Source organism: Hermetia illucens, chromosome 6 (genome assembly GCF_905115235.1).
Source record: "Hermetia illucens chromosome 6, iHerIll2.2.curated.20191125, whole genome shotgun sequence".
NCBI lineage: Eukaryota > Metazoa > Arthropoda > Insecta > Diptera > Stratiomyidae > Hermetia > Hermetia illucens.
In genome coordinates, this window is record NC_051854.1 from 48,460,644 (window position 1) to 48,480,613 (window position 19,970).

The window sequence follows — 19,970 nt, forward strand, 5'->3', positions numbered from 1 at the left end:
CACATTTTTCATTGCAGGCTCAAATACACGCTCGTCAAGAGATCGTGCCAAACGCGAAGCAACAAAACCAAACTTGGAAGAATCGTCATCTGAATCTGACGGCGCCGTGGGACCAACAACACGCAGGGCGTGGTCAGATTGGTGCAGCTCCAAAGGGAAAAGTAGTCAATCGGATGACGAGGAGAACAACAATTTCAGCACGAATTCAGCTCGTCCGAGCAACACAAGGTCTGGCGCCCAGCAAAAAAAGCGAAAGAAATTAACTCGAAAAGCGGCGTCGAACCAGAAAGATGAGAAATCTACCAACATTATAATAGAAAAGAAGCAACAAAACAACAATCAACAGAAACGTGGCAGAATTAAAAAGGGACGTGGAAGAAGAAATTTGAAGATTGTTGGATTAGATGTCCTCCACCAAGAGACTCTTCTGAGCACAAGTGTTGAACTAATGTGCAAGAAACTGCCGCCTGCACCTGGTTGTGTTGATCAGCAATTGACTTCACTTACAGGCGATATGTGCCACGAAGAGCTTGAAATCCCCACGGCCCCATCTGACACCCCGTACGCTCTTCAGATATTACTAGACATGTACCGTTCACAGTTCATGCAAGCTCTTGATCAAATGAAATCGAAAGGATACAAAGAAAACGTGTCAAAACAAATCGAACGTGAAAAGGAACGAAATCAGAGACTCCTCAATCGGGCCAGTCAACTTGAAAAGCAGATTAAAGTGCTAATTGATGACAGTGTCGCCCTACTAAAAACCAGAATGAATGAACTAGGCATCAGTATGACTTCACAAAATGACTTGTTGGCTAAGGCAAAAGAAATAGTCGGTCGGCATAAAGAACTTCAAGTGATGGCGGCGAAACTACAAAATCAAGTGAACTGCATAGAACAGGAGCAGAAAAGTTTGGTAATGAAACAAGTCCAAGGTATGATGGACAAGGGCACGAAAATAAAAAATGAAAATCTAGAACTCACTCCCGCAACTTCGCATGAATTAGTTTTAAAAGAGATCGCAAACACCCTCTCGCAACGAAAGAAACTGCACGCACAAGTAACAACCCTTGAGCAAGAAATACTATTAATAGAAAAAGCTGCTGAGGAAAGGAAAAATGCTGTTGTTATGTTGAATCAGCAAAACACGCACTTGACTGTCACAAGCATACCACCCGGGTCTAATCACTCTAGTCACTCTTCCTCTTCCTCGAGTCTTTCGAAATCATCGACTTCATCGCATTCAAAATCACGCCGCAATCGTGAACATCGATCCCGATCACAAGAATGGCCTGATGTTCCAGACGTTGGAAAGATTGAGGAAAACAATCCAGAAATTCTAGCCCAAAAGATCTTGGAAACGGGAAGGCAAATCGAAGCTGGAAAGTTTGCTAATAACAACACAGGACTGCCGAATGCTAGCAGCGCACCAAATTCCAAATCCAAAGAAGATAGAAAGCATTCATCAAGTCATCATTCACACCACAGTGGCGATAGTGCTTTGATGCCCGCTCCAGCATGCGGCGGAACGCTGAAACCAGGAAACCAAACACAGCATCATCCACAACAATCGCAGCAAATAAAACCACCGAATGCTTCAAAGAATTTTCCACTAAACCCGACATCCAATCGCAACGAGCCAGCTTCATCCAATGCATCGAAAATAATTCAAGAATCTCCGAAAGTTGTGAATTTCGAAGATCGCTTAAAGAGCATAATTACATCTGTTCTTAACGAAGACCAGGAACAGCGAAAAGCGGCTCAGCAAGTTGAACGGAAAGTTCCACAACAATCTGCCTCTATATACGGCCAAGGCAACAAAGGCAATAACAACCTTCTCTCCGTATCAACTCAAGGCCTAACTTTACTAAATTCATCTACAACCATTTCACCTGTAAATCCTGCCTCGTTTACTGCCAACACCCCAGCGGCTGTGTGTAATTCACAATCTCAACTAGCTTCACATGGCTATAAACAATCACAGCAATCATCCGCATCCCTTTACAATGTAGGAAAATCGCATCAGCCGCATCCAACATCAACTCCCGTTTCGGCTCATGCAACCCCCAATATGAGCAATATACAGAAGTTCTTTGCAAAAACGATGCCGCTGAATAATGTGGCTGCAGCATTCGCTAGTGCGTCGCACGGCTCCATCGGAAGTGGACATCAGAATACTACGACAGCAATGATGTATGCTGCTCAACAGCAAGTAGCGCCTGAACTTGTGTATCGCCGCAGTTTGGAACATGGGGAATTTAAAGCTCCTGATAATTTAAGGTAAACACAATTTTTCTTATTATGAGCAAAGACGATTTCTTGAACGGGAGAGCTAAAAATCCAAAAATAGTGGTAAATTCGTCAAACGAAAGGGTGTTATTCCAACTATCGTTTAGTTGCTTTTGGCGAGGTATTACGTAAACGAGTCCCACATGAAAACAATGAATTTCGAGTCTGTTTTGCTATGCTGTCCTGATTCTAGCACAAACCATCAGAAAGTTTACGAATGATTCCTTTGTCAGCCTTTCTATTTTTTATTAGAATTTATATTATCCTCGGAAGTTTGTTTTAAAATTTGTAAGAACAAGTTTTTCCCTGGTTTTTATTGTTTATTATGTACAACGATTATTTTGTTATGATTTTATGATTTGTTATCTATTGTGTACGAAACCCTGAATCAAAAACAAATACAATATCTCCTTGGAATTTTTATTATCAATATTTGTAGAGAACAATAAGATGGGGAAATTCACGCCTTTTATCTATGATTGATAGTAACGATGCTAGTTAGATTACAGGAAAATGTATGGCATTTTCCTACATTTAAGAGAATCTTAAAGAAAAAAATTAAAATTCGCTCAATATCTCGATCGCTGGGGTCGCTTGCTATTATCTCTGGTAGGAATTGATGCACCTGAAGATCTTCCCTCAATACTTGTTCTAAGAGACGCGTAATGTATCATATAGCACTATCCTGCTGAAGCTAGATGTCTACGAGGGGGGACCCAAAAAACGGGAATTTTGTCATAACTTCTTTATTTCTCAATATTTTTACACCAAATTTTGATCACCTTCAAAGTATTCGCCTTTGACTACAACGCACTTCTCCAAACGATTCTTCCATTGTTCATAACATTTTTTAAATTCACTCATCGGGATGTCCTTTAAGCCTTCCAGCGATTTTTGTTTCACCTCCTCCACAATGGCAAAACGCTTTCCTTTCATATTCCTTTTGAGTCGTATCCATAGCACCACGATTCATCACCAGTAATCACCTTGGAAAAAAATTCAAGGTCCTCTTCGAGCTGATTTTGAAACTCAAAACATGCCTGAAGTCGACGCTTCCTTTGCTCATCTGTGAGAAGACGCGGACGAATCTGGCTGCAACCCTTCTCATGTGCAAATCTTCAGATAAAATTCTCTGAATTGAAATCCATGACATTCCCGACATGTCACAAAGTTGGTCAATGGTTCGGCAACGGTCTTCACGAACGAGGGCATTGATTTTGTCGACGTTTTCATCAGTTCTTGACGTTGAGGGACGTCCTGAACGAAGTTAGCCTTCAATAGACATTTCTCCATTTTTAAAACGTGAAAATAATCGTAAACTCTGGTTTTACTTAAGGCAGCATCCCCATAAGCAGTCTTAAGCATTATAGTAGTTTCCACGACCGATTTCCACAACAGGTAACAAAATTTCACAGCCGCGCGTTGTTCTCGACAATCTGCCATTACGTTTTCGCCGAAATGTAAAAAGTTGTTGTATTAAAAAAAATCTCACAGGCGAACCGCACTCACAGCGACACAACTTCGCACTCCGTATAATTTGCATCCCCGGAATAGTTATTTTTTCACATAACTTTCACCACAGGCTCGGATATTCTCTCTACGGTCCTGTTTCCCAGAAGATGTGCGGCTTGATAACATCACGCATATTGTTTTTCTGAATGTAAAGGAACCTTTTACAATAAGAATTCGCTCGCCCGGCGGCTAACAACATCACAAATACACAAATACATATGCTAGAGATACTTTCCGCACCGATTGCAAAGTGCGATTTAAAGATTCAATCATAGAGCCTATTTCAGCTTACACAGACTGTTCCGCTCGAAACGTCTCATCATAGGGTCAAAGCTCTTACTGTACAAGACTATGATTTTGGCAGTCCTCATGTATTCCTCGGAAACTTGGGTTTTTAGCAAGAAAAAATGCGAACTCTTGGCCGCGTTCGAAAGAAGAATCCTCCGAAGAATTTTTGGCCCCCTACATGAGGATGGACGATTCCGTAGCCTACACAATGACGAAATCTATGAGCGATACCATAACCGTTCGGTTGTGGATAAAATCCGGCTCAATAGGTTACGGTGGGCGGGTCACTTAATCCGTATGCATGAGGATGATCCCACCCGGAAAGTCTATAAGGGCAATGTCTATGGTAGAAAAAGAAGACGAGGCGACGTGGATGATGAATCATAGAAGTTCACGGCCTTGTCGCTTTAGTTTCTGGAACAATTGAACGTTACTAGAATAAATATCTACATTATTTGCATCAATATTAACCTTTGCCGAAGATCTTAAAGGGTCCCGTGGATTCTTTTTGACGATGTGATGGCAAACTCGGTTGGGATTCAGTTCGTCCATCAAGGTGCGGCATGGATGTCGTATTCGCCTTTGTGCTTGCCCCGTTGTTGTAGGCTTATCGTCTACATGGCATTAAGTATGATGATAATTAAACTGAAACACAGTCGCATCGAGAATGAAGTACAGGAAAAAATAAAGAAGAGACTGTGGATGCCCTACAGGAAGATCATTCTTTGTATCAGAGTGAAATTATGCGGTGTTTCCAACGATTAATTAATTGAAATAATAAAACTTGTTGTTTCTTTTTCGTTGGTGTGGGTATTTATTCTTGCAAATACCGATATTTCGGGAACCACTTGTTCCCTTCATCAGTGCAAACCACCACCACAAACGAAAAAGAAACAACAAGTTTTATTATTTCAATCAATTCTTTGTATATCTTTTTAAAAATTTCATGCAAGCTATCTATAACAGGAATCAAATTTTGGTTGAATTGAACATTATAGAAAAGTACTATTAGCGTATAGAGAGTTTCTTCTAATTTTGTATACACTGCGCTTTCATTGAGTAACAAAAATATCTGCATATCATGTTATATAAGAAGTTAAAAATGGATTCAACAAGTTCAAAAAGTTCTCCAATAATAGTTTGCATCTAAACGGATTCCACCAGATGTTGTACGTAATTGATTCTCAAATATATTTTTATCTTTGCCCCTTCTATGTAATATCAACAATACGTTTAGGCGCTATAAGTATGTGATCAAGTCAGGGCTCTGTGGAGGCCAACTTTATTTAAATTTTTGTTTAGAATCCTTTCTATTTGACAAGGGGCATAATCGCATTGAAGGATCCGGTGATGACGAACACAAATATCTACAACGATTGGAATTCGGATTCGGAGTGACTATATCGAGAAGTTGACGTTCACTCAACTCAAATATCACGTCCCCTAGTTTGGATGGTAAACGTTATTAAAATCGGTTCCCTACATCTTCGACAAATTGTCATGCAATTCTCACACCTACGATATAATACTCAGTCTAGTGTTGAAGATTCACTGGAGTGCGGAAACCCTGAACTTTTCTTGTCCCACATTCGCAACTCTTGCAGTCCTGCCCATCTATATCCGTCCATTAAATTTTCTGGTTCCTCTACTAACTCCCCCCAGCTATTTTGTGATTTACTCTGACGCTACTTTCGCTCAGTCCTCTCGTACTAGTTTATGTAGCCTGCTGCTGACAGTGCTTACCATTTCCGCCCTTACTCCTCTCTTTGTCGAGTACCTCATTGGCAAGCTTGACGCCAATATCGGCCCTAGTTACGACGGTCTTCCAAACCTCTTTTTGCTTGACCCTAGTTAATCTATCTCCTAAAACTCCGCTATCCACTATTTCCAAGAAAAGCCTCAAAGAGAACTATTTTCCTCGCCGTCGGAAAGAGGCTCTAATCATCCCCATTTGTAAAACAAAACCTTATTAAATCAGTTCAATATCTGTCTGTCTGTCACACGCACTTTTCTCAGAAACGGTTACACCGATTGACACGACATTTAGTAAGAAGGGGGAACTGTAAACGCCCACAAATGCGGTAAGTTACATCTTTCTACGTTGACTTTAAGGGGCCGTCCTCACACATGCAAAAGGGGGATGTAAAATTTTTGTTCCATCAAATATAGTCATGTTGGGTATCAAATGAAAGGTCTCGATTAGCCATTCGAAACCAATCTTAATTTTGACATTTGTTGGAAAGGCGGAGAGTGAGGTGGGTCGAAAGTGATGATTTCTTTAACGGACACATTCTCTGAATCTGAGAACAAAACACGAAGCTGAATACTTTCTATATCGATATCTACTCAAATAAAGTAATAGTAGTATATTACTGTTTTAGGGAAATTGACTAGAGACCCCCCTCCCCCCTTTAGTTTATCCTAGAGTTAAAAATTTGCGGACTATATCTGAGACTGATATCGTCAAGTTTAATCAAAATCTAAAACTATTACTGATAAAGTTACAGTAGCTCAAAGTTGTCCCCAATACTAAAGATCAATATCACATTAAAGTGAGTAGTTGGACATGCTAAATATATTGCGTTGGGGAAAAAGAAATGTCGTATTTGTGGTCGAAATTTTACGCTTTATTTAACATACTTAGAATTATCCAGTTTAAGTCAAATATGCGCCGTTTTGTTCGCAAACTTTTTACCATTTAAAAGGTAATTTCATTATCCACCCCTAATAAAACTTTCCCTCCTTGTTTGCAAAAAACTCAGACAGCCAGTTTTCGCAAGCCTCATTTGAGGCGAACTTAGTAGCACCAAGAGCGTTTTGAATGCACCGGAAGAGATGGTAATCACTTAGTGAAAGGGCCGAGCTCCCGTAGCCTCTAGCGGGTCATCAAAGATATGTGAAGCCGAGCGTTGTCCTGGTGGAAAAGAACACCATTTCTATTGACCAATCCTGGCCGCTTCTAGTCAATCGCCTGCTTCAAACGGTCGAGTTACTCACAGTAAAGGACCCAAATCCTCAGGCCATAGTTGAGCAGCTCATAGTGGATGATTCCCTTCCAATTCCACCAAACACTCAGCAAAACCTTCCTGGCCGTCAATCCGTCCTTCGGAATGGTTTGGGCCGGCTCGCCATGCTTCGACCACGATCTTTTTCGCTTCATGTTTTCGTACGTGATCCACTTTTCATCATCAGTCACCATCCGCTTCAAAAATGGGTCGAATTCGTTCCGTTTCAGCAGTGCATCGCAGGCGTTGATTCGATCCAAAACATTTTTTTCCTTCAACTCGTGTGGCACCCAAACATCCAGCTTTTTTTGGACTCCAATCTTCTGCAAATGGTTCCAAATAGTTTTATGGTCTATACCCAGTTCGTGGCCAATCGAGCGAGTGCTCACATGATGGTCTAATTGGATGGTTTCGACGATTTTATCGGTTTCTACGACGATTGGTCTACCATCTTCGACATCCACTGCACCAGAACGAAATCGATCGAAACAACGCTGTGCTGTGTGAAACGTTACAGTATCGGGCCCATAAACCTCACAAATTTTTTCGGACGCCTTCTTTGCATTTTTACCTCTCAGGTAGTAGAAACGTAAAATATGATGAATTTCTTGCTTGGTGGACTCCATTTTTGACGCGCTATAACTTAAGACTGAAACATACGATCACGACACTATCAAAGAGACACTTATAGCACAGATTGTCGTCTTCAAATCGCCATATAGAATGACCTTATGCGATAAGTACAACACAAGATATGTTTAAGTAACGCCATCTATTGACAAAATACGACATTTCTTTTTCCCCAACCCAACACATTACGGGTCACGTACAAATGGGATAGTTCTGCACTCAAATATACTTGTTGTTATTTTTCTGTCAAGGGAAATTGCACCGCGTCCTCGTTACTGGTTATGGTGTACCTCCTCCTAACTTTTCCCTGTTTACTCTATGCCGACGACCTTAAGCCGTTTTCCAATATATCGTGGCCTGTTGACTGTGTCTCCCTTCAATCAATCCTAGACAATGCTACTGGTTTAACACCAATCGTTAGAAAGTGTCACTCTACGTGCTGCCCGCTTAAATCCTCATCGGTTTCTTTCTCCAAGTCTCTTACCGAACATTCTTTATAATATTGGAACTCCACTCAAGACCTCGAATTCAGTTTCGACAATAGGCTCCGCTTCGACACCCACTGCCTGGAAGTCAATAATCATTTTGATCACATCCGAAATGAAGATATCCGCGATCGTTATGGGCTTGCACCGATCGTGGAAAAGTTGCGAGAGAGGCGTCTTCGATGATATGGTCATGCAATTCGTGTTAACGAGAATTCACTTGCCAAGATTGGTCTGAACATCGAAGTCGATGGTAAACGACCAAAAGGCGGGCCGAAATAACGGTGGCTTGATACGCTGGACGGGGATTTAAAAGCCTCGAGATTACACCCAGATCAGGCATTCGATAGAGCCAAATGGCGTAACCGATCACGACGAGCCGACCCCGCTTGTGAACGGGACAAAGGCTGAATAAAAAGAAGCAGACACTTCGCTCCTCTTCTGGTTTTGACTCCATCCAACCTTTTCAACTCTCTCGTGAGAAGTATCCTCGAATATTGTTCCGTGATCTGGTCGGCCTCCCATAACTGGGATTGTCTTGCCCTTGAAAAGGTGTAATTCACCCATTCATTCTTCTTTAAAATAAACTTTCCTTTTGTGGACTATCCCCCCCCCCCCCCACCTTCGCTTTCTAAATTTCCCCTTCCTTCAACAGCGTAGAATCTATCTGGATTTATGCGCGTTTTTTAAACTTTTCTCGGGTTTGATGGGCTGCTTCGCCTCTAACGACTGGCATTCTGTCCGCGTTACATTTTCCTCGTGCGGCTCGCGGAGCTCCAGCTTTATTTCCATTCCCCGATTCCTAAACTTTATCGTAGTTATAAAGCACAACAGCTTGGTCCTTTAAACTTCTCTTCTGTAAGTAGTTTTAAGCATAGGTTAAGCAATGATAAATTCTGATAAAGGATCTTAATTTTACATATGATAATCTGTATAAGTCATTTTTTGAAAACAATGCAAAAGAAAATGCCGGCTAGACAGCTTTTCTTCGACGACACTTTCTTTTTTGAAGATCCCGCGGCCCGCGATGAACAAAGAATTTTTTTCTCGATTATATACTTACATAGCTAGGAATCTTCCGATGTGTCGATTTTTGCAGAAAGCAAAATTTGCGACATAAATCGTCCGAACAACAATTTATTTAAGAAGACATTGCAATGTATCGCGAATCCTATCTATTTCTATAATAATAATAATCGTTGGTGTAACAATCCATATTGGATCAAGGCCTTGAAGTGTGTTAGAGCGCTTCATTCAAGACCGTAATGATACACAACAGTACACTGTAGGAGGCAATGTGGTCGACATTGCCCTCGCCCGAGATTATTACCCTGATTTCACTCAGGTACGCATTCACAGCTGAGTCGACTGGTATCCGACAACCAGTAACTCCTCCAGTTCCTCTGCAACCAGCGAAATTTGAACCGCAACCTTCCGCTACGGCAGCCCAGTGCTATTACCACTTGAGCCATCCGGACACATCTATTTCTGTGCCGAATGTAATTGCAAATAAACAATTAAAATGTCCAGTCAATCGGTCAAGATTTGTTCGAGTTGAGTTTGGCCAACTTGAAAAATGTAGTTTCGAGAACAACAGTGGCTACACTGTGGCCTAACCTCTTAGTGAAAGTACAACAAAGGTAAAATTTGGACTTTAGATGTTGTTCCAACAGTAAAATGAATATCGGCACTCGATTATTTCGTTTTTAAGGTTTTGTGTAAAACCAAACCTTATTAAAATCGGTTTATAGTCTGTCTTTTTTTTCGGCGTTGGAAGGTGGAAAGGTTAAAAACCTACTGCTGGCTCATGCCACGCAGTTATGTGACACTTCTACTCACCCACCTCCTTCTCATTCCACTCTCCCCACGGAACTTATTTAAAGTATTGCGTCGGGGGACTGGATCAGCTTTTAACTGTGGTTCCTTATGATTCTCTCTCTTCCTGCCTAAGCTGTTGGTGAATAACTTGCAGTTCCTTTATCACCTGGCTCCAAGCATCCGTTGACTCCAGCATGAACTCCACAATGTTTTCGGGTGTTAAGCGCCTGTCTGCGACCGTTTCCATTTTCGTTCGGTGCGCGGTGAACCTGGAGCAATCAAATATGACGTGCTCCGCATTCTCAGTCACGTTATCACATCTTGGACAACATAGTGACTCATCGTGACCAAATCGATGTAAATAAGCACGATAACCTCCATGTCCACTTAAGAATTGCGTTCACTCGTAGCTTAATTCCCCATGGCTTCGTTCAAACCATCTCCGAATATCCGGAATGATGCGGTATTTCCAACTATGTGACTCGTCCCATAACTTTTGCCACTCTTCGATAGATTCCCATCATGCCAGCTGCCGTAGAAATGCACTACACTTCCCAGATGCATACGTTTTGTCGTAGAGTCGCCGGCCTTCATTCGCCAAGATGTCTATGGGGAGCATCCCTGCTAGTACATATGCTGCTTCTCTACACCATTCCCAATTTTCGGCAGTTCACTTTGTTATCCAGAACAGTTGCCCAAACTGGAGCTGCATAGAGTAGCACGGAGCTGACTACCCTTGGCCCACCATTGTTCGGTAGTATCCTCGAGATCGTTGCAGCGATGGAAGACGCTTTAGTTGCGGTGCCCTCAATGTGTCTTTTGAAATTGAGTCTTCTGTCAATAATTACTCTCAAGTATTTGCGCGATGGTTGGGAGTAAATTGTTTGTTCGCCAATCTTGATTTTCACAGTTGTGTTCTTTCTTCTCTTGCTAATGAGAACTACTTCTGTTTTATGTTGTAAATTTTTCTTCACCAAATATAGTCATGTGGGGTATCAAATAATAGGTCTCGATTAGTAAGCAGTTCTTAGTTTTGACATTTGTAGGAAAGGCGGTGGTTCAGGGGGTCGAAAATGAGCATTTATTTAACAGGGCCATTCTCAGAAACTGCCCAACCAAAAAATCTGACTTTACGCTCCGAAATATCTTCCATATCGATATCCCTTCAAATAAAATTAATAATAGTATATTACTATAATTTTCAGTAATTGGCTGCAGAACCCCCCTTAGGTTAACCCTAGCACCACGAAATTTCGCAGCAATGTAGGCTATACTCTAGAGCTTGATCGTACCGTAGTTTGGTGGAAATCGCACTACTACTAACAAAGTTATAATAGGTCCAAATTGTCACTTCTTTCGAAATTCATGATTCTGAATGTCAATATCACCCGAAAGTGGATATTCTCATATAATATATGCATATATAAGGTGTTACGTACTAATATGACAAATTCACACTCGAATATCTTTATAAAAGAAATACACAAAACCTTTCATACCTGAAGCATCCAGCTTCCGGTTTCTCGACTTGTTTTTGCCTCAACATGATTCTTTCACATAAGCCTTTTGTCTAGGAGTATTCCAGGATATTTTACTTTTTTAGACTGAGGAATGGGTATGCCGTTAAGCTTGACTAAGGGAACATGTTCGTTCAAATGCGCTCAAGATGCAACACTAAGATTCGAATATGTCCGGAGAATCGCCTTATCGTCGGCAAAATAAACGGTAAAGGTAAAATTTGTAGGTAATGCAAGGGCCCCAGGACAGTACCTGGAGGTGCTGTCACTTTGATGTGATATTCTCATAAGAAAAAGTGTTTTTGTTTATTAAAAAAAATCCCTGCCAGTGAGATACGACTCGAGGATTTTATGGGCATCCATAAGCGGCTTTGCTTTAATTTTGTAAACTGGCGTAAAATTGTATTTCGAATTTAGTGATCCAAACTGTTGCAAATCACGCCTCAGTTGCCGATTCCTTCTTATAAGCTGATCGATTCTTTTTCAAAAAAATGAAATATGACATCTAAACCTCAAAATACCGCCATATATTATTTTATTTTGAAAATCTGCTGGACGCTGCAGTAACATAGATCGCGATATTGAGCAACACCCTGAAAAATTTAGTGGAAATTTTACTATTAATAACACAGGTATGGTAGATAAAAGTTGCCTATTTTGCGCAAATCTACTGCACCCTAAGACATAATATGTATATATGATAGAATGCCAGTATCACCAAAAGAATTTAATAGCCTAACATACTTAATACATATACACTATAAGCTTTGTACTGTACAAATGGATAGGAAGAAATTCCAAATATTCTTACAAAAAAACACCAATCCTTTCATACCTTCAGCTTCAGGTTTCCGACTTGTTTCCAACTCCTTAATTTTTTTCCCAGTGACTCAGGTCTAACAGCTCAGTAAATTTATAACGTCCCCCAATCACTAAGCAATTAATGGGTTTCCTCTGCATAATAGTGTCTCCTTTCGGTTGTCATTCAGAAAAATGCAAGATCATTGTTCCGAATCAATATTGTCCCCAGCAAAATTATCGTCATCAAATATATTATGTGAGGACTGGATTCAATCCTAGGACAAATTTTATGATCCGTGTTCGGTACATAAATCGGAGCCATCTCCGATTTTTCCATTATCTCCTCTCGTCTGCTAAATGCATACCATGTAGTAGTTTTTTTATTCGATTCGACAAAAAGAAATCACATGGAGCCAAATTAGACGAATTCGGTGTTTGTCGCATGGTGTCGTTTCGTTTTTGGCAAATTGCACGCATAAACGCCATCTGACTAAATTTCATGATGCACATCCCCTCGTAATCTGCGAAAACCATGAGCAATGCCTTCTTTTTCGGCTGAAAATTGCACGTTTTCTCGACGTCGCCTCATTCATAGCAACACCCCATTACTCAACTGATATCTGCAATTGTGTTTTGTACTCGAAAAATCCATATCTCGTCTCCGGTAATGACTAATTTCATTAATTTTGGGTCGAATTCAACCATGAAAATCTCGATTTTTTCGATGAAAATTCAGTTTCAATTTAAAGATTGTAAAAAATTGGAAACAAAAAAAACTGCTAAATCTAGTCAATATGAGCGCAATATTGTTTCTGCCGTTGATGGTACCAAATTTAATACCGCTCGTCCAAAATTTGGAAATGTAGCTATCTCAACACCACCATAAGTTGAGGCTTTTATATGTGAGTAGCGCATGGAAAGTGACCGCAACTCGATTCGAGTCGAAAGCTCAAGCTTTAGTCAACATTTTTCTGCGTCATATCGTCGTGGTGCTCTGGCAATAAAAATGAAGAACTGCGTCGGAATACAACCCAGATGCCCGTAGTTGTATTGATCAGAAGGTGAAAGTGACAATGGATAGCTGACACATTGAGAAAGGGTGACAACACCATTGCAGGTTATGCAATTAAATCCACTATCTTTGCAATGCTTCGCTGAGTGCAAACTTCTCAGGAAGTTCTGGGGAGACTGAACCACATTCCAGCAACCCGACAACGACAACGCATAGTCGTGGATAACGCGCTTTGCCGCATTTAGGGTTAAATGGCATGTATATATTCTCAGTTGAACATTTTTTTGGTATAAAAGTTCTTATTCCATTCTTGCCGTCCATTGGCCTTCTTTATTTGTAAGTGGAATATTTTTTAACGTTAACAACTTGACATTAGCCTGACTTCAGGTAATAATCTTTATTTCGACTCAAAAAAACAGGATCATATCCTGAAAAAGAAAATCTCACGATGCTCGCCACATCGGCATCTTAGACAACAACAGTGCTGTGGACGTATCTCGCTGAATATCGCATCTGGTATTACACCATTTGGTTTCAGTAACCAAAAAAAAATCCAAATTTGTGTTTACAAAAAAAAAACCTTATTAAAATCGATTCAATGTCTGTCTGTCTTTTTTTTAAGGAGGTGGAAATCTTCAAAAGACTCTAGTCTGAGCACGCCAGCATGATATTTTTACCCACTAAAACCACCTGCAACTCTCCCCCCCTACACGATGGAACCACCTTTAGGTATTATATCACAGGGCGGAGTTAGCTTATTTTACCTATGTCTCCTTCCGTCTTCCCACGGGATTCGTAACCGCCCCTTCTTCACTTCTTCTGCTTTTCGTGATCGCATCCCAGTCCTCCTGACAGGCTACCATTCTCCGGACAAAATTTTCCGGTGGTAGCAGTTCACCTAGAGTTTCCTCTAGGTTCCTCTTTTCTTCCACGAACCTAGGACACTGAAAGAATACATACGCTGGGTCCTCTAGGACCTCGTCGCAGTTTGGACAATTTGGTGAGGTGTCCAATTTAAACCTGTACAGGTATTGACGGTATCCTCCATGGCCGGTGAGAAACTGGGTGAGATTATAATTGATCTCCCCATGCTTTCTCTCCAGCCACTCCCCGATGGAAGGGATCAACCTGTAAGTCCAACGACCCTTTTCTGACCGGTCCCTTCGCTGTTGCCATCTACTTATGGATTTCTCCCTTTCGGCTTTTTTCACCTGAGATAAGGGAGAGCTGGACCTGGTGTTATAAATGTTCATCATTTCGGTTGCAAGGATGTCAATCGGCACCATTCCCGAGATGACGAACGCTGCATCGTCTGAGACGGTCCTGCAGGCAGAACACACACTTAAGGATGTTCTTCTGTAAACCGTACTCAGTTTATGTGTATTGCCAAAAACCTGCAGTGCTTTTCCCCAAACTGGGACTGCATACAGCATGACAGAAGTCACCACCCTGCTATGAGTAGCCTGCAAGTATGCCGCGGGCCTCCTACGTTCGGCATCATCCTTGCCAGAGCCATACTCGTGGTGGAAGCTCTTTTACAAGTTTGCTCTATGTGCTGCTTAAAATTAAGTCCTCCGTCTATCATCACCCCCAAGTATTTGATGGGCGGTTTGGAAGTGATGTAACGATTCCCGATTCTAATGCAGGCGTAATTTCTTTTGCGGAACTTAGTGATGAGGACCGCTTCCGTCTTTTCCTCCGCGAGTGCCAGTCCAGCACTCTCTAACCAAGCCTTAACAACACTGATTGCTTCGCTTGAGTACAACTCAGCATTCTCGAGATGCTTTGCAACCACAACCAGTGCTATATCATTGGCGTAACCCATCACCATGGCCTCCTCCGGAACCGGAAGGTTAAGTACATCATTATACATGATGTTCCACAGTAGTGGGCCCAGTACAGAGCCCTGTGGGACACCCACGGAGACAACGTACTCTTTGGGTCCATCATCGGTATTATACCAGAGTCTCCGCTCTTTCAAGTAGCTATTGATAATAGCGGCGTGGTAGGTAGGAACACCAATCGTCGCCAGAGACTTTCGTATAAGATTCCAATTGGCCGAGTTAAATGCATTCCTCACATCCAGGGTCACCACCACGCAATATTTGCTGGTATAACCCTTTCCGTGAATTGCATTTTCGGTCAAGCCAGCATTTTGATGGCATCAATGGTTGATCTGACTTTACGGAACCCATACTGCCTATCTGAAAAGCCCCCTTGGCTCTCGACGACTGGAAGCAATCTATTATAAATGATCCGCTCCAACATTTCCCCATAGTGTCTAGAAGACATATGGGTCTATAGGAGGACGGTTCCCCTGGAAGTTTGCCAGCCTTAGGCAACAGGACCAGCTTCTGCCGCTTCCATGGTGCAGGAAAGATACCCTCCGACATGCACGTTTCGAACAGTTCCGTGAACATATCCGGTCTACATTTGACGGCCTTATTCGACACAGCAGCTCGTCCCTGGTGACTGGTGGAATCGGCGTCACATTCAGGGGCGCTGGAAGGTGGCGCTGGGGAAATAACCCCTGGATTATTTTCAACAAGAGTATAGGGCACGTGATCTGCAGAGATGATCGGCGTCTGAATCGTCCTGTCACAATTTTATAGGCGCTACCCTACGGATTTATGTCCGCGTCCGAACAGAGCTCCTTAAAACATTCCCTCTTACTCTGAGCTTGAGATTCTTGCGAGCTTCCCTATAGGCATGCTCCTTTTGCTCCTGATCGATCCTACCTATTGCCCTCTGTCTGTCTGTCTGTCTGTCACACGCACTTTTCTCAGAAACGGCTATACCGATTGACGCGAAATTTGGTGAGAAGGTGGAAACTGTGGACTGTGTTTTGTCTGTGTATCCATACGATATCTTCCTTTATATTGTCAACTTTTGCATATTCTTGTTTAATATCTCTCTATCCTTCTGTTTCATTATCAACAGACTTAAGGCTGTGCAAGTTATAAGTCTATAGCAACCTAACTTGCCCCTCTAAAAAGCATAACAATTTTTCGAGAATCATACGATTTTACCACTATCGCATAGATAGAATTGAGAGTTGAAGCTGTTTTTCTATATATCAATGAGTCCTTATAAATTTTAGTGAAAAGTTGTATTGATATAAAATAAAAAACACAATTCAGTTCATTGTTGCATGTCTTTATTTTTATATCTCATTTAGATATGACAAAGTTGGTCAACAGTTTGAAGAGAATATTCGGAGCAATTCTGCGTCATCCGACTCTGCCCTATATTACCCCTCATCGTCCTCGCGTGGTGGTGCAGGCGGCGATCGGAGCTCCTTAAATGGGCAACAACAGCACTTACAACAACCGCCAAGTCGCCCAAGTTCGGGTTCCTCACAACCTGATTACACTCAAGTTTCCCCTGCTAAAATGGCTCTAAGACGTCACCTCTCACAAGAAAAATTGAATCAGCACGTACAGCATCCCCTAGGGGGACCCGGAAGTGGTTCAATGATGTCTTCTAAAACAATTGGTGACTTGGTGAATGGTGAAATTGAGAGAACTTTGGAAATATCACATCAAAGTATCATTAACGCTGCCGTAAACATGAGTACAGTAGGAGCACAGGGCCCATTAGGTAGTAGCGGCTCCATGATAAACCCAAATGCTCAACGTCCGGAGCGTGTCAATGTGCGGATTCCTGAAGATCATGGGTTAGTTATGAATCCTGCTTTCAGTCCTATATCACGACCGGGTAGCTGTGAATTACGTAAATCGCCAGTTCATACGCACGGACAAAGTAACCTCGCAACTTTAGCACAAGTCGCCTATAATCACAAACTGATGACACAACAACAGCCTAACATGCAACAACATAATCCCGAGAGAAGTGGAAGCAGCGCACCAACATCTTCAAGCTCTAGATCTCGATCATCATATTCAAATCCCTCTAATTCAGCAGTTCTGTACCAGCAACAGCAACAACAGTCAACTAGCCGTAGTTCAAGTGCAAATCGGGAGCAGTACACACATGTGGCTTTACCTAGAGCTGAAATGAAACCATACTTGTCGTCCTACTTCACAGATGATCAAAAACCCCCAGTAGGAGAGCGTACTTCAAGAATGATGAATGGAAATCCACCGCCATTCGAAGGTAATTAACTTAAAAGCTGTCCTTATACGAGATCCTATGCTTCCCTTTCACCATCAGGTCTAGCCGCATCTCTCCACGAGCGTGTGATTGCAACTTTGAACATTAAACAGGAAAAAGATGACAAACATCGTCGGAATGATGTGCATTATTCGAATCCTTCAAGTTCGACTTCGGGCTCAATAATACCAACACAAATCAAAACAGAATGTAAGAATAAATTTAAAAATAATTTTAATGTGTTCGTACTAGAATATAAACGTTCCATTTACAACAGGTCTAAAGCGCACGTCTCCCATAGTACAGCATCCACGGCCCGCAAAAGTGCCTCATTATTCGGATGTTCACGATCAAATACACATTAATGATTTGTCATCACACTCTGGGGGGCGTCGTTCGGCAACGTCTATGGAACCACCTTTGATGAGTCCAGAAATAAATTCTCTAACACCTGAGGATCGCGCAAGTATTGTTGATAGTAGATCAGGTCGGACTGGTTCGCACTTTTTGAAACAACGAAACGAAGACGGTAAGGAAATTTTCGATAGTATTTCCTTCTATTGATTCCGTAGAAACTTAGAACAGTATCATAAATTGCTTAGTGTCTGTGTCAGTATAAATTGTAGTGTGAATTTCTATGTATGATTTGTCAACAAGCGACGCTTAAATGCATTTTTATGTTCCTTCTCGCGTATACGTGTCTTACTTGTATCAAAACATCTGATTCAAAAAGTTTTCGTTTCTGAACTAAAGAATAGTTCTCATTTTTATTGATAACGGACATTCAAGAAAAAATACCTGCTCAAAATTAGTTCAATGATAAAATAGTGCGCGACGTTCTCTTGGTCTTAGCAGCGAAGCCAAATCATTTAATGAAACCAGTTGTAAAGGCTATATTCAAGTATAAAACATTAGTTTTTCCTCTTGCTACAAAGCTGGTTACTAAAGTTCCCAGGTCCGACTATCCCGAAGGTTCGGTGACCGATCCAAGTAAACATGCTGCTATAAGTACTAGTGTCCTTCAGAATCCGGATAAAGTAGCACGTTTTTAAAAAAAAATAATTATTTTCCCTTAGTTTCAGTCCCGTATTTATAACTAATTGACTAGGATGCATCTGTTCCACTTTGTAATCGGAAATGTTCAGTTGCTTTGGCCAAATATTAGTTACATTCAAAGAAAATCGTACCTTCTTCTTCAGTGGCACGATAACCAAAGTCGAGCTTTGGCTTCTTGGATACAGCATTTCTACACAAGTCGGTCTTTCGACCGCGTCACGATAGTAATATTTAGCACCTTTTCACTGCTATCATTAATAGAGTTCTTCTAACGTTTCCGTGACTTTCCTTTCTCCATACCAATTGACTTGATACGATAACTGTCGGAATACATCCAAAAGATACGACGCCACATTTTTCGCATTTCCATCCTGAAATTTAGTCGTCATTTTTCGGAAAGGCTGAACCAAGTTTTCGGAAAACACTCGTCAGCTGGGTCCTCTTCCCAAGACTAACCAGCCGATGAACATTACCTTAGCCTGTATCTGTGGCCTTTTGCCGATTATTTCTCTTGAGGATTACGACCAAATATATCTTCACAAAAATAAACCTGCCATTCGTAGGAGCCACTTGATGATTTCCCATGGATTCATTTGAAATCCATAATCGTATGACTAATCAACTTTCCCTGCTTGGATGGTATCAAGTCTATATGTGTTATAAACTTCTTTCCGTTTCACGTCCAAGTGAATCATCATCAACAGCGGTAGTCCCGTCTAGGCCTGCCTTAACAAGTGACTCCAAATATCCCGGTTTACGCTAAACTCGCAAATTCGATATTCCTGTACTGTCTAGCTCCCTGGCCACCCCTTCTTATTCTACCACAAATATTGGGACTTCTCGGGCTGGTTCGTCTTCATCTATACGAATTAAATACGAGTAATCCTCCCACTTCGGTTTATATCACTCACAGATTTCTTCGCTAAATACGCTACGAAATCGACCCTCCTCCTGTAAGTAAGCCAGAAATTATTCGAACGCGATTAAGAGCTTGCAAATTTTCTTTCAAAGATCCCAAGCCTCCGAGAAATACATAGGACCAGCAAGATCATTGTTATCTACAGTAGACGTTCCGCGCGAAACAGTTTTTTTAAGCTGAAAGAAATCTCATTGGCAGCAACAACCGCGCCCGAAATTCGTGAGCATAATTTGTATCGAATGAAGGTAGTTTGTACATCTCATGTTATTCGTCCCATTGTGTCAATATTACCATCATAGGACAACAGCGAGGTGAACTTGAAAAGGATAGTACCTTTAGTATTTATCTCACCATCGTGGAATCTTTTTCTAAAGCCAGGTTAAAAAAGATGCATAATAAAGCGTCTTCTTAGCCCGTTGTTGATGGGGAAAGGTGGTTGTGCTGGTGTCACATGGTGGAGGGGGCTAGATTTGCAATAACTTCAAAGGTTGAAACGGTTCGTTATCTTGGCAATTAAAGAATTCA

General features: G+C 41.5%; 1 protein-coding gene across 3 annotated transcripts in view; it reads left to right on the forward strand.

Moving 5' to 3' along the window:
• Positions 1-19,970, forward strand: part of LOC119658621 (histone-lysine N-methyltransferase, H3 lysine-79 specific) — an 80,999-nt gene that overhangs the window by 42,801 nt on the left and 18,228 nt on the right. For all 3 annotated transcript variants that reach the window (XM_038066116.1, XM_038066113.1, XM_038066114.1), the window contains exons 5-8: positions 18-2,280; positions 16,536-17,473; positions 17,531-17,680; positions 17,748-17,999. In XM_038066116.1, coding sequence (XP_037922044.1) covers positions 18-2,280; positions 16,536-17,473; positions 17,531-17,680; positions 17,748-17,999 — 3,603 coding nt within the window. The remainder of the gene's footprint in view (positions 1-17; positions 2,281-16,535; positions 17,474-17,530; positions 17,681-17,747; positions 18,000-19,970) is intronic.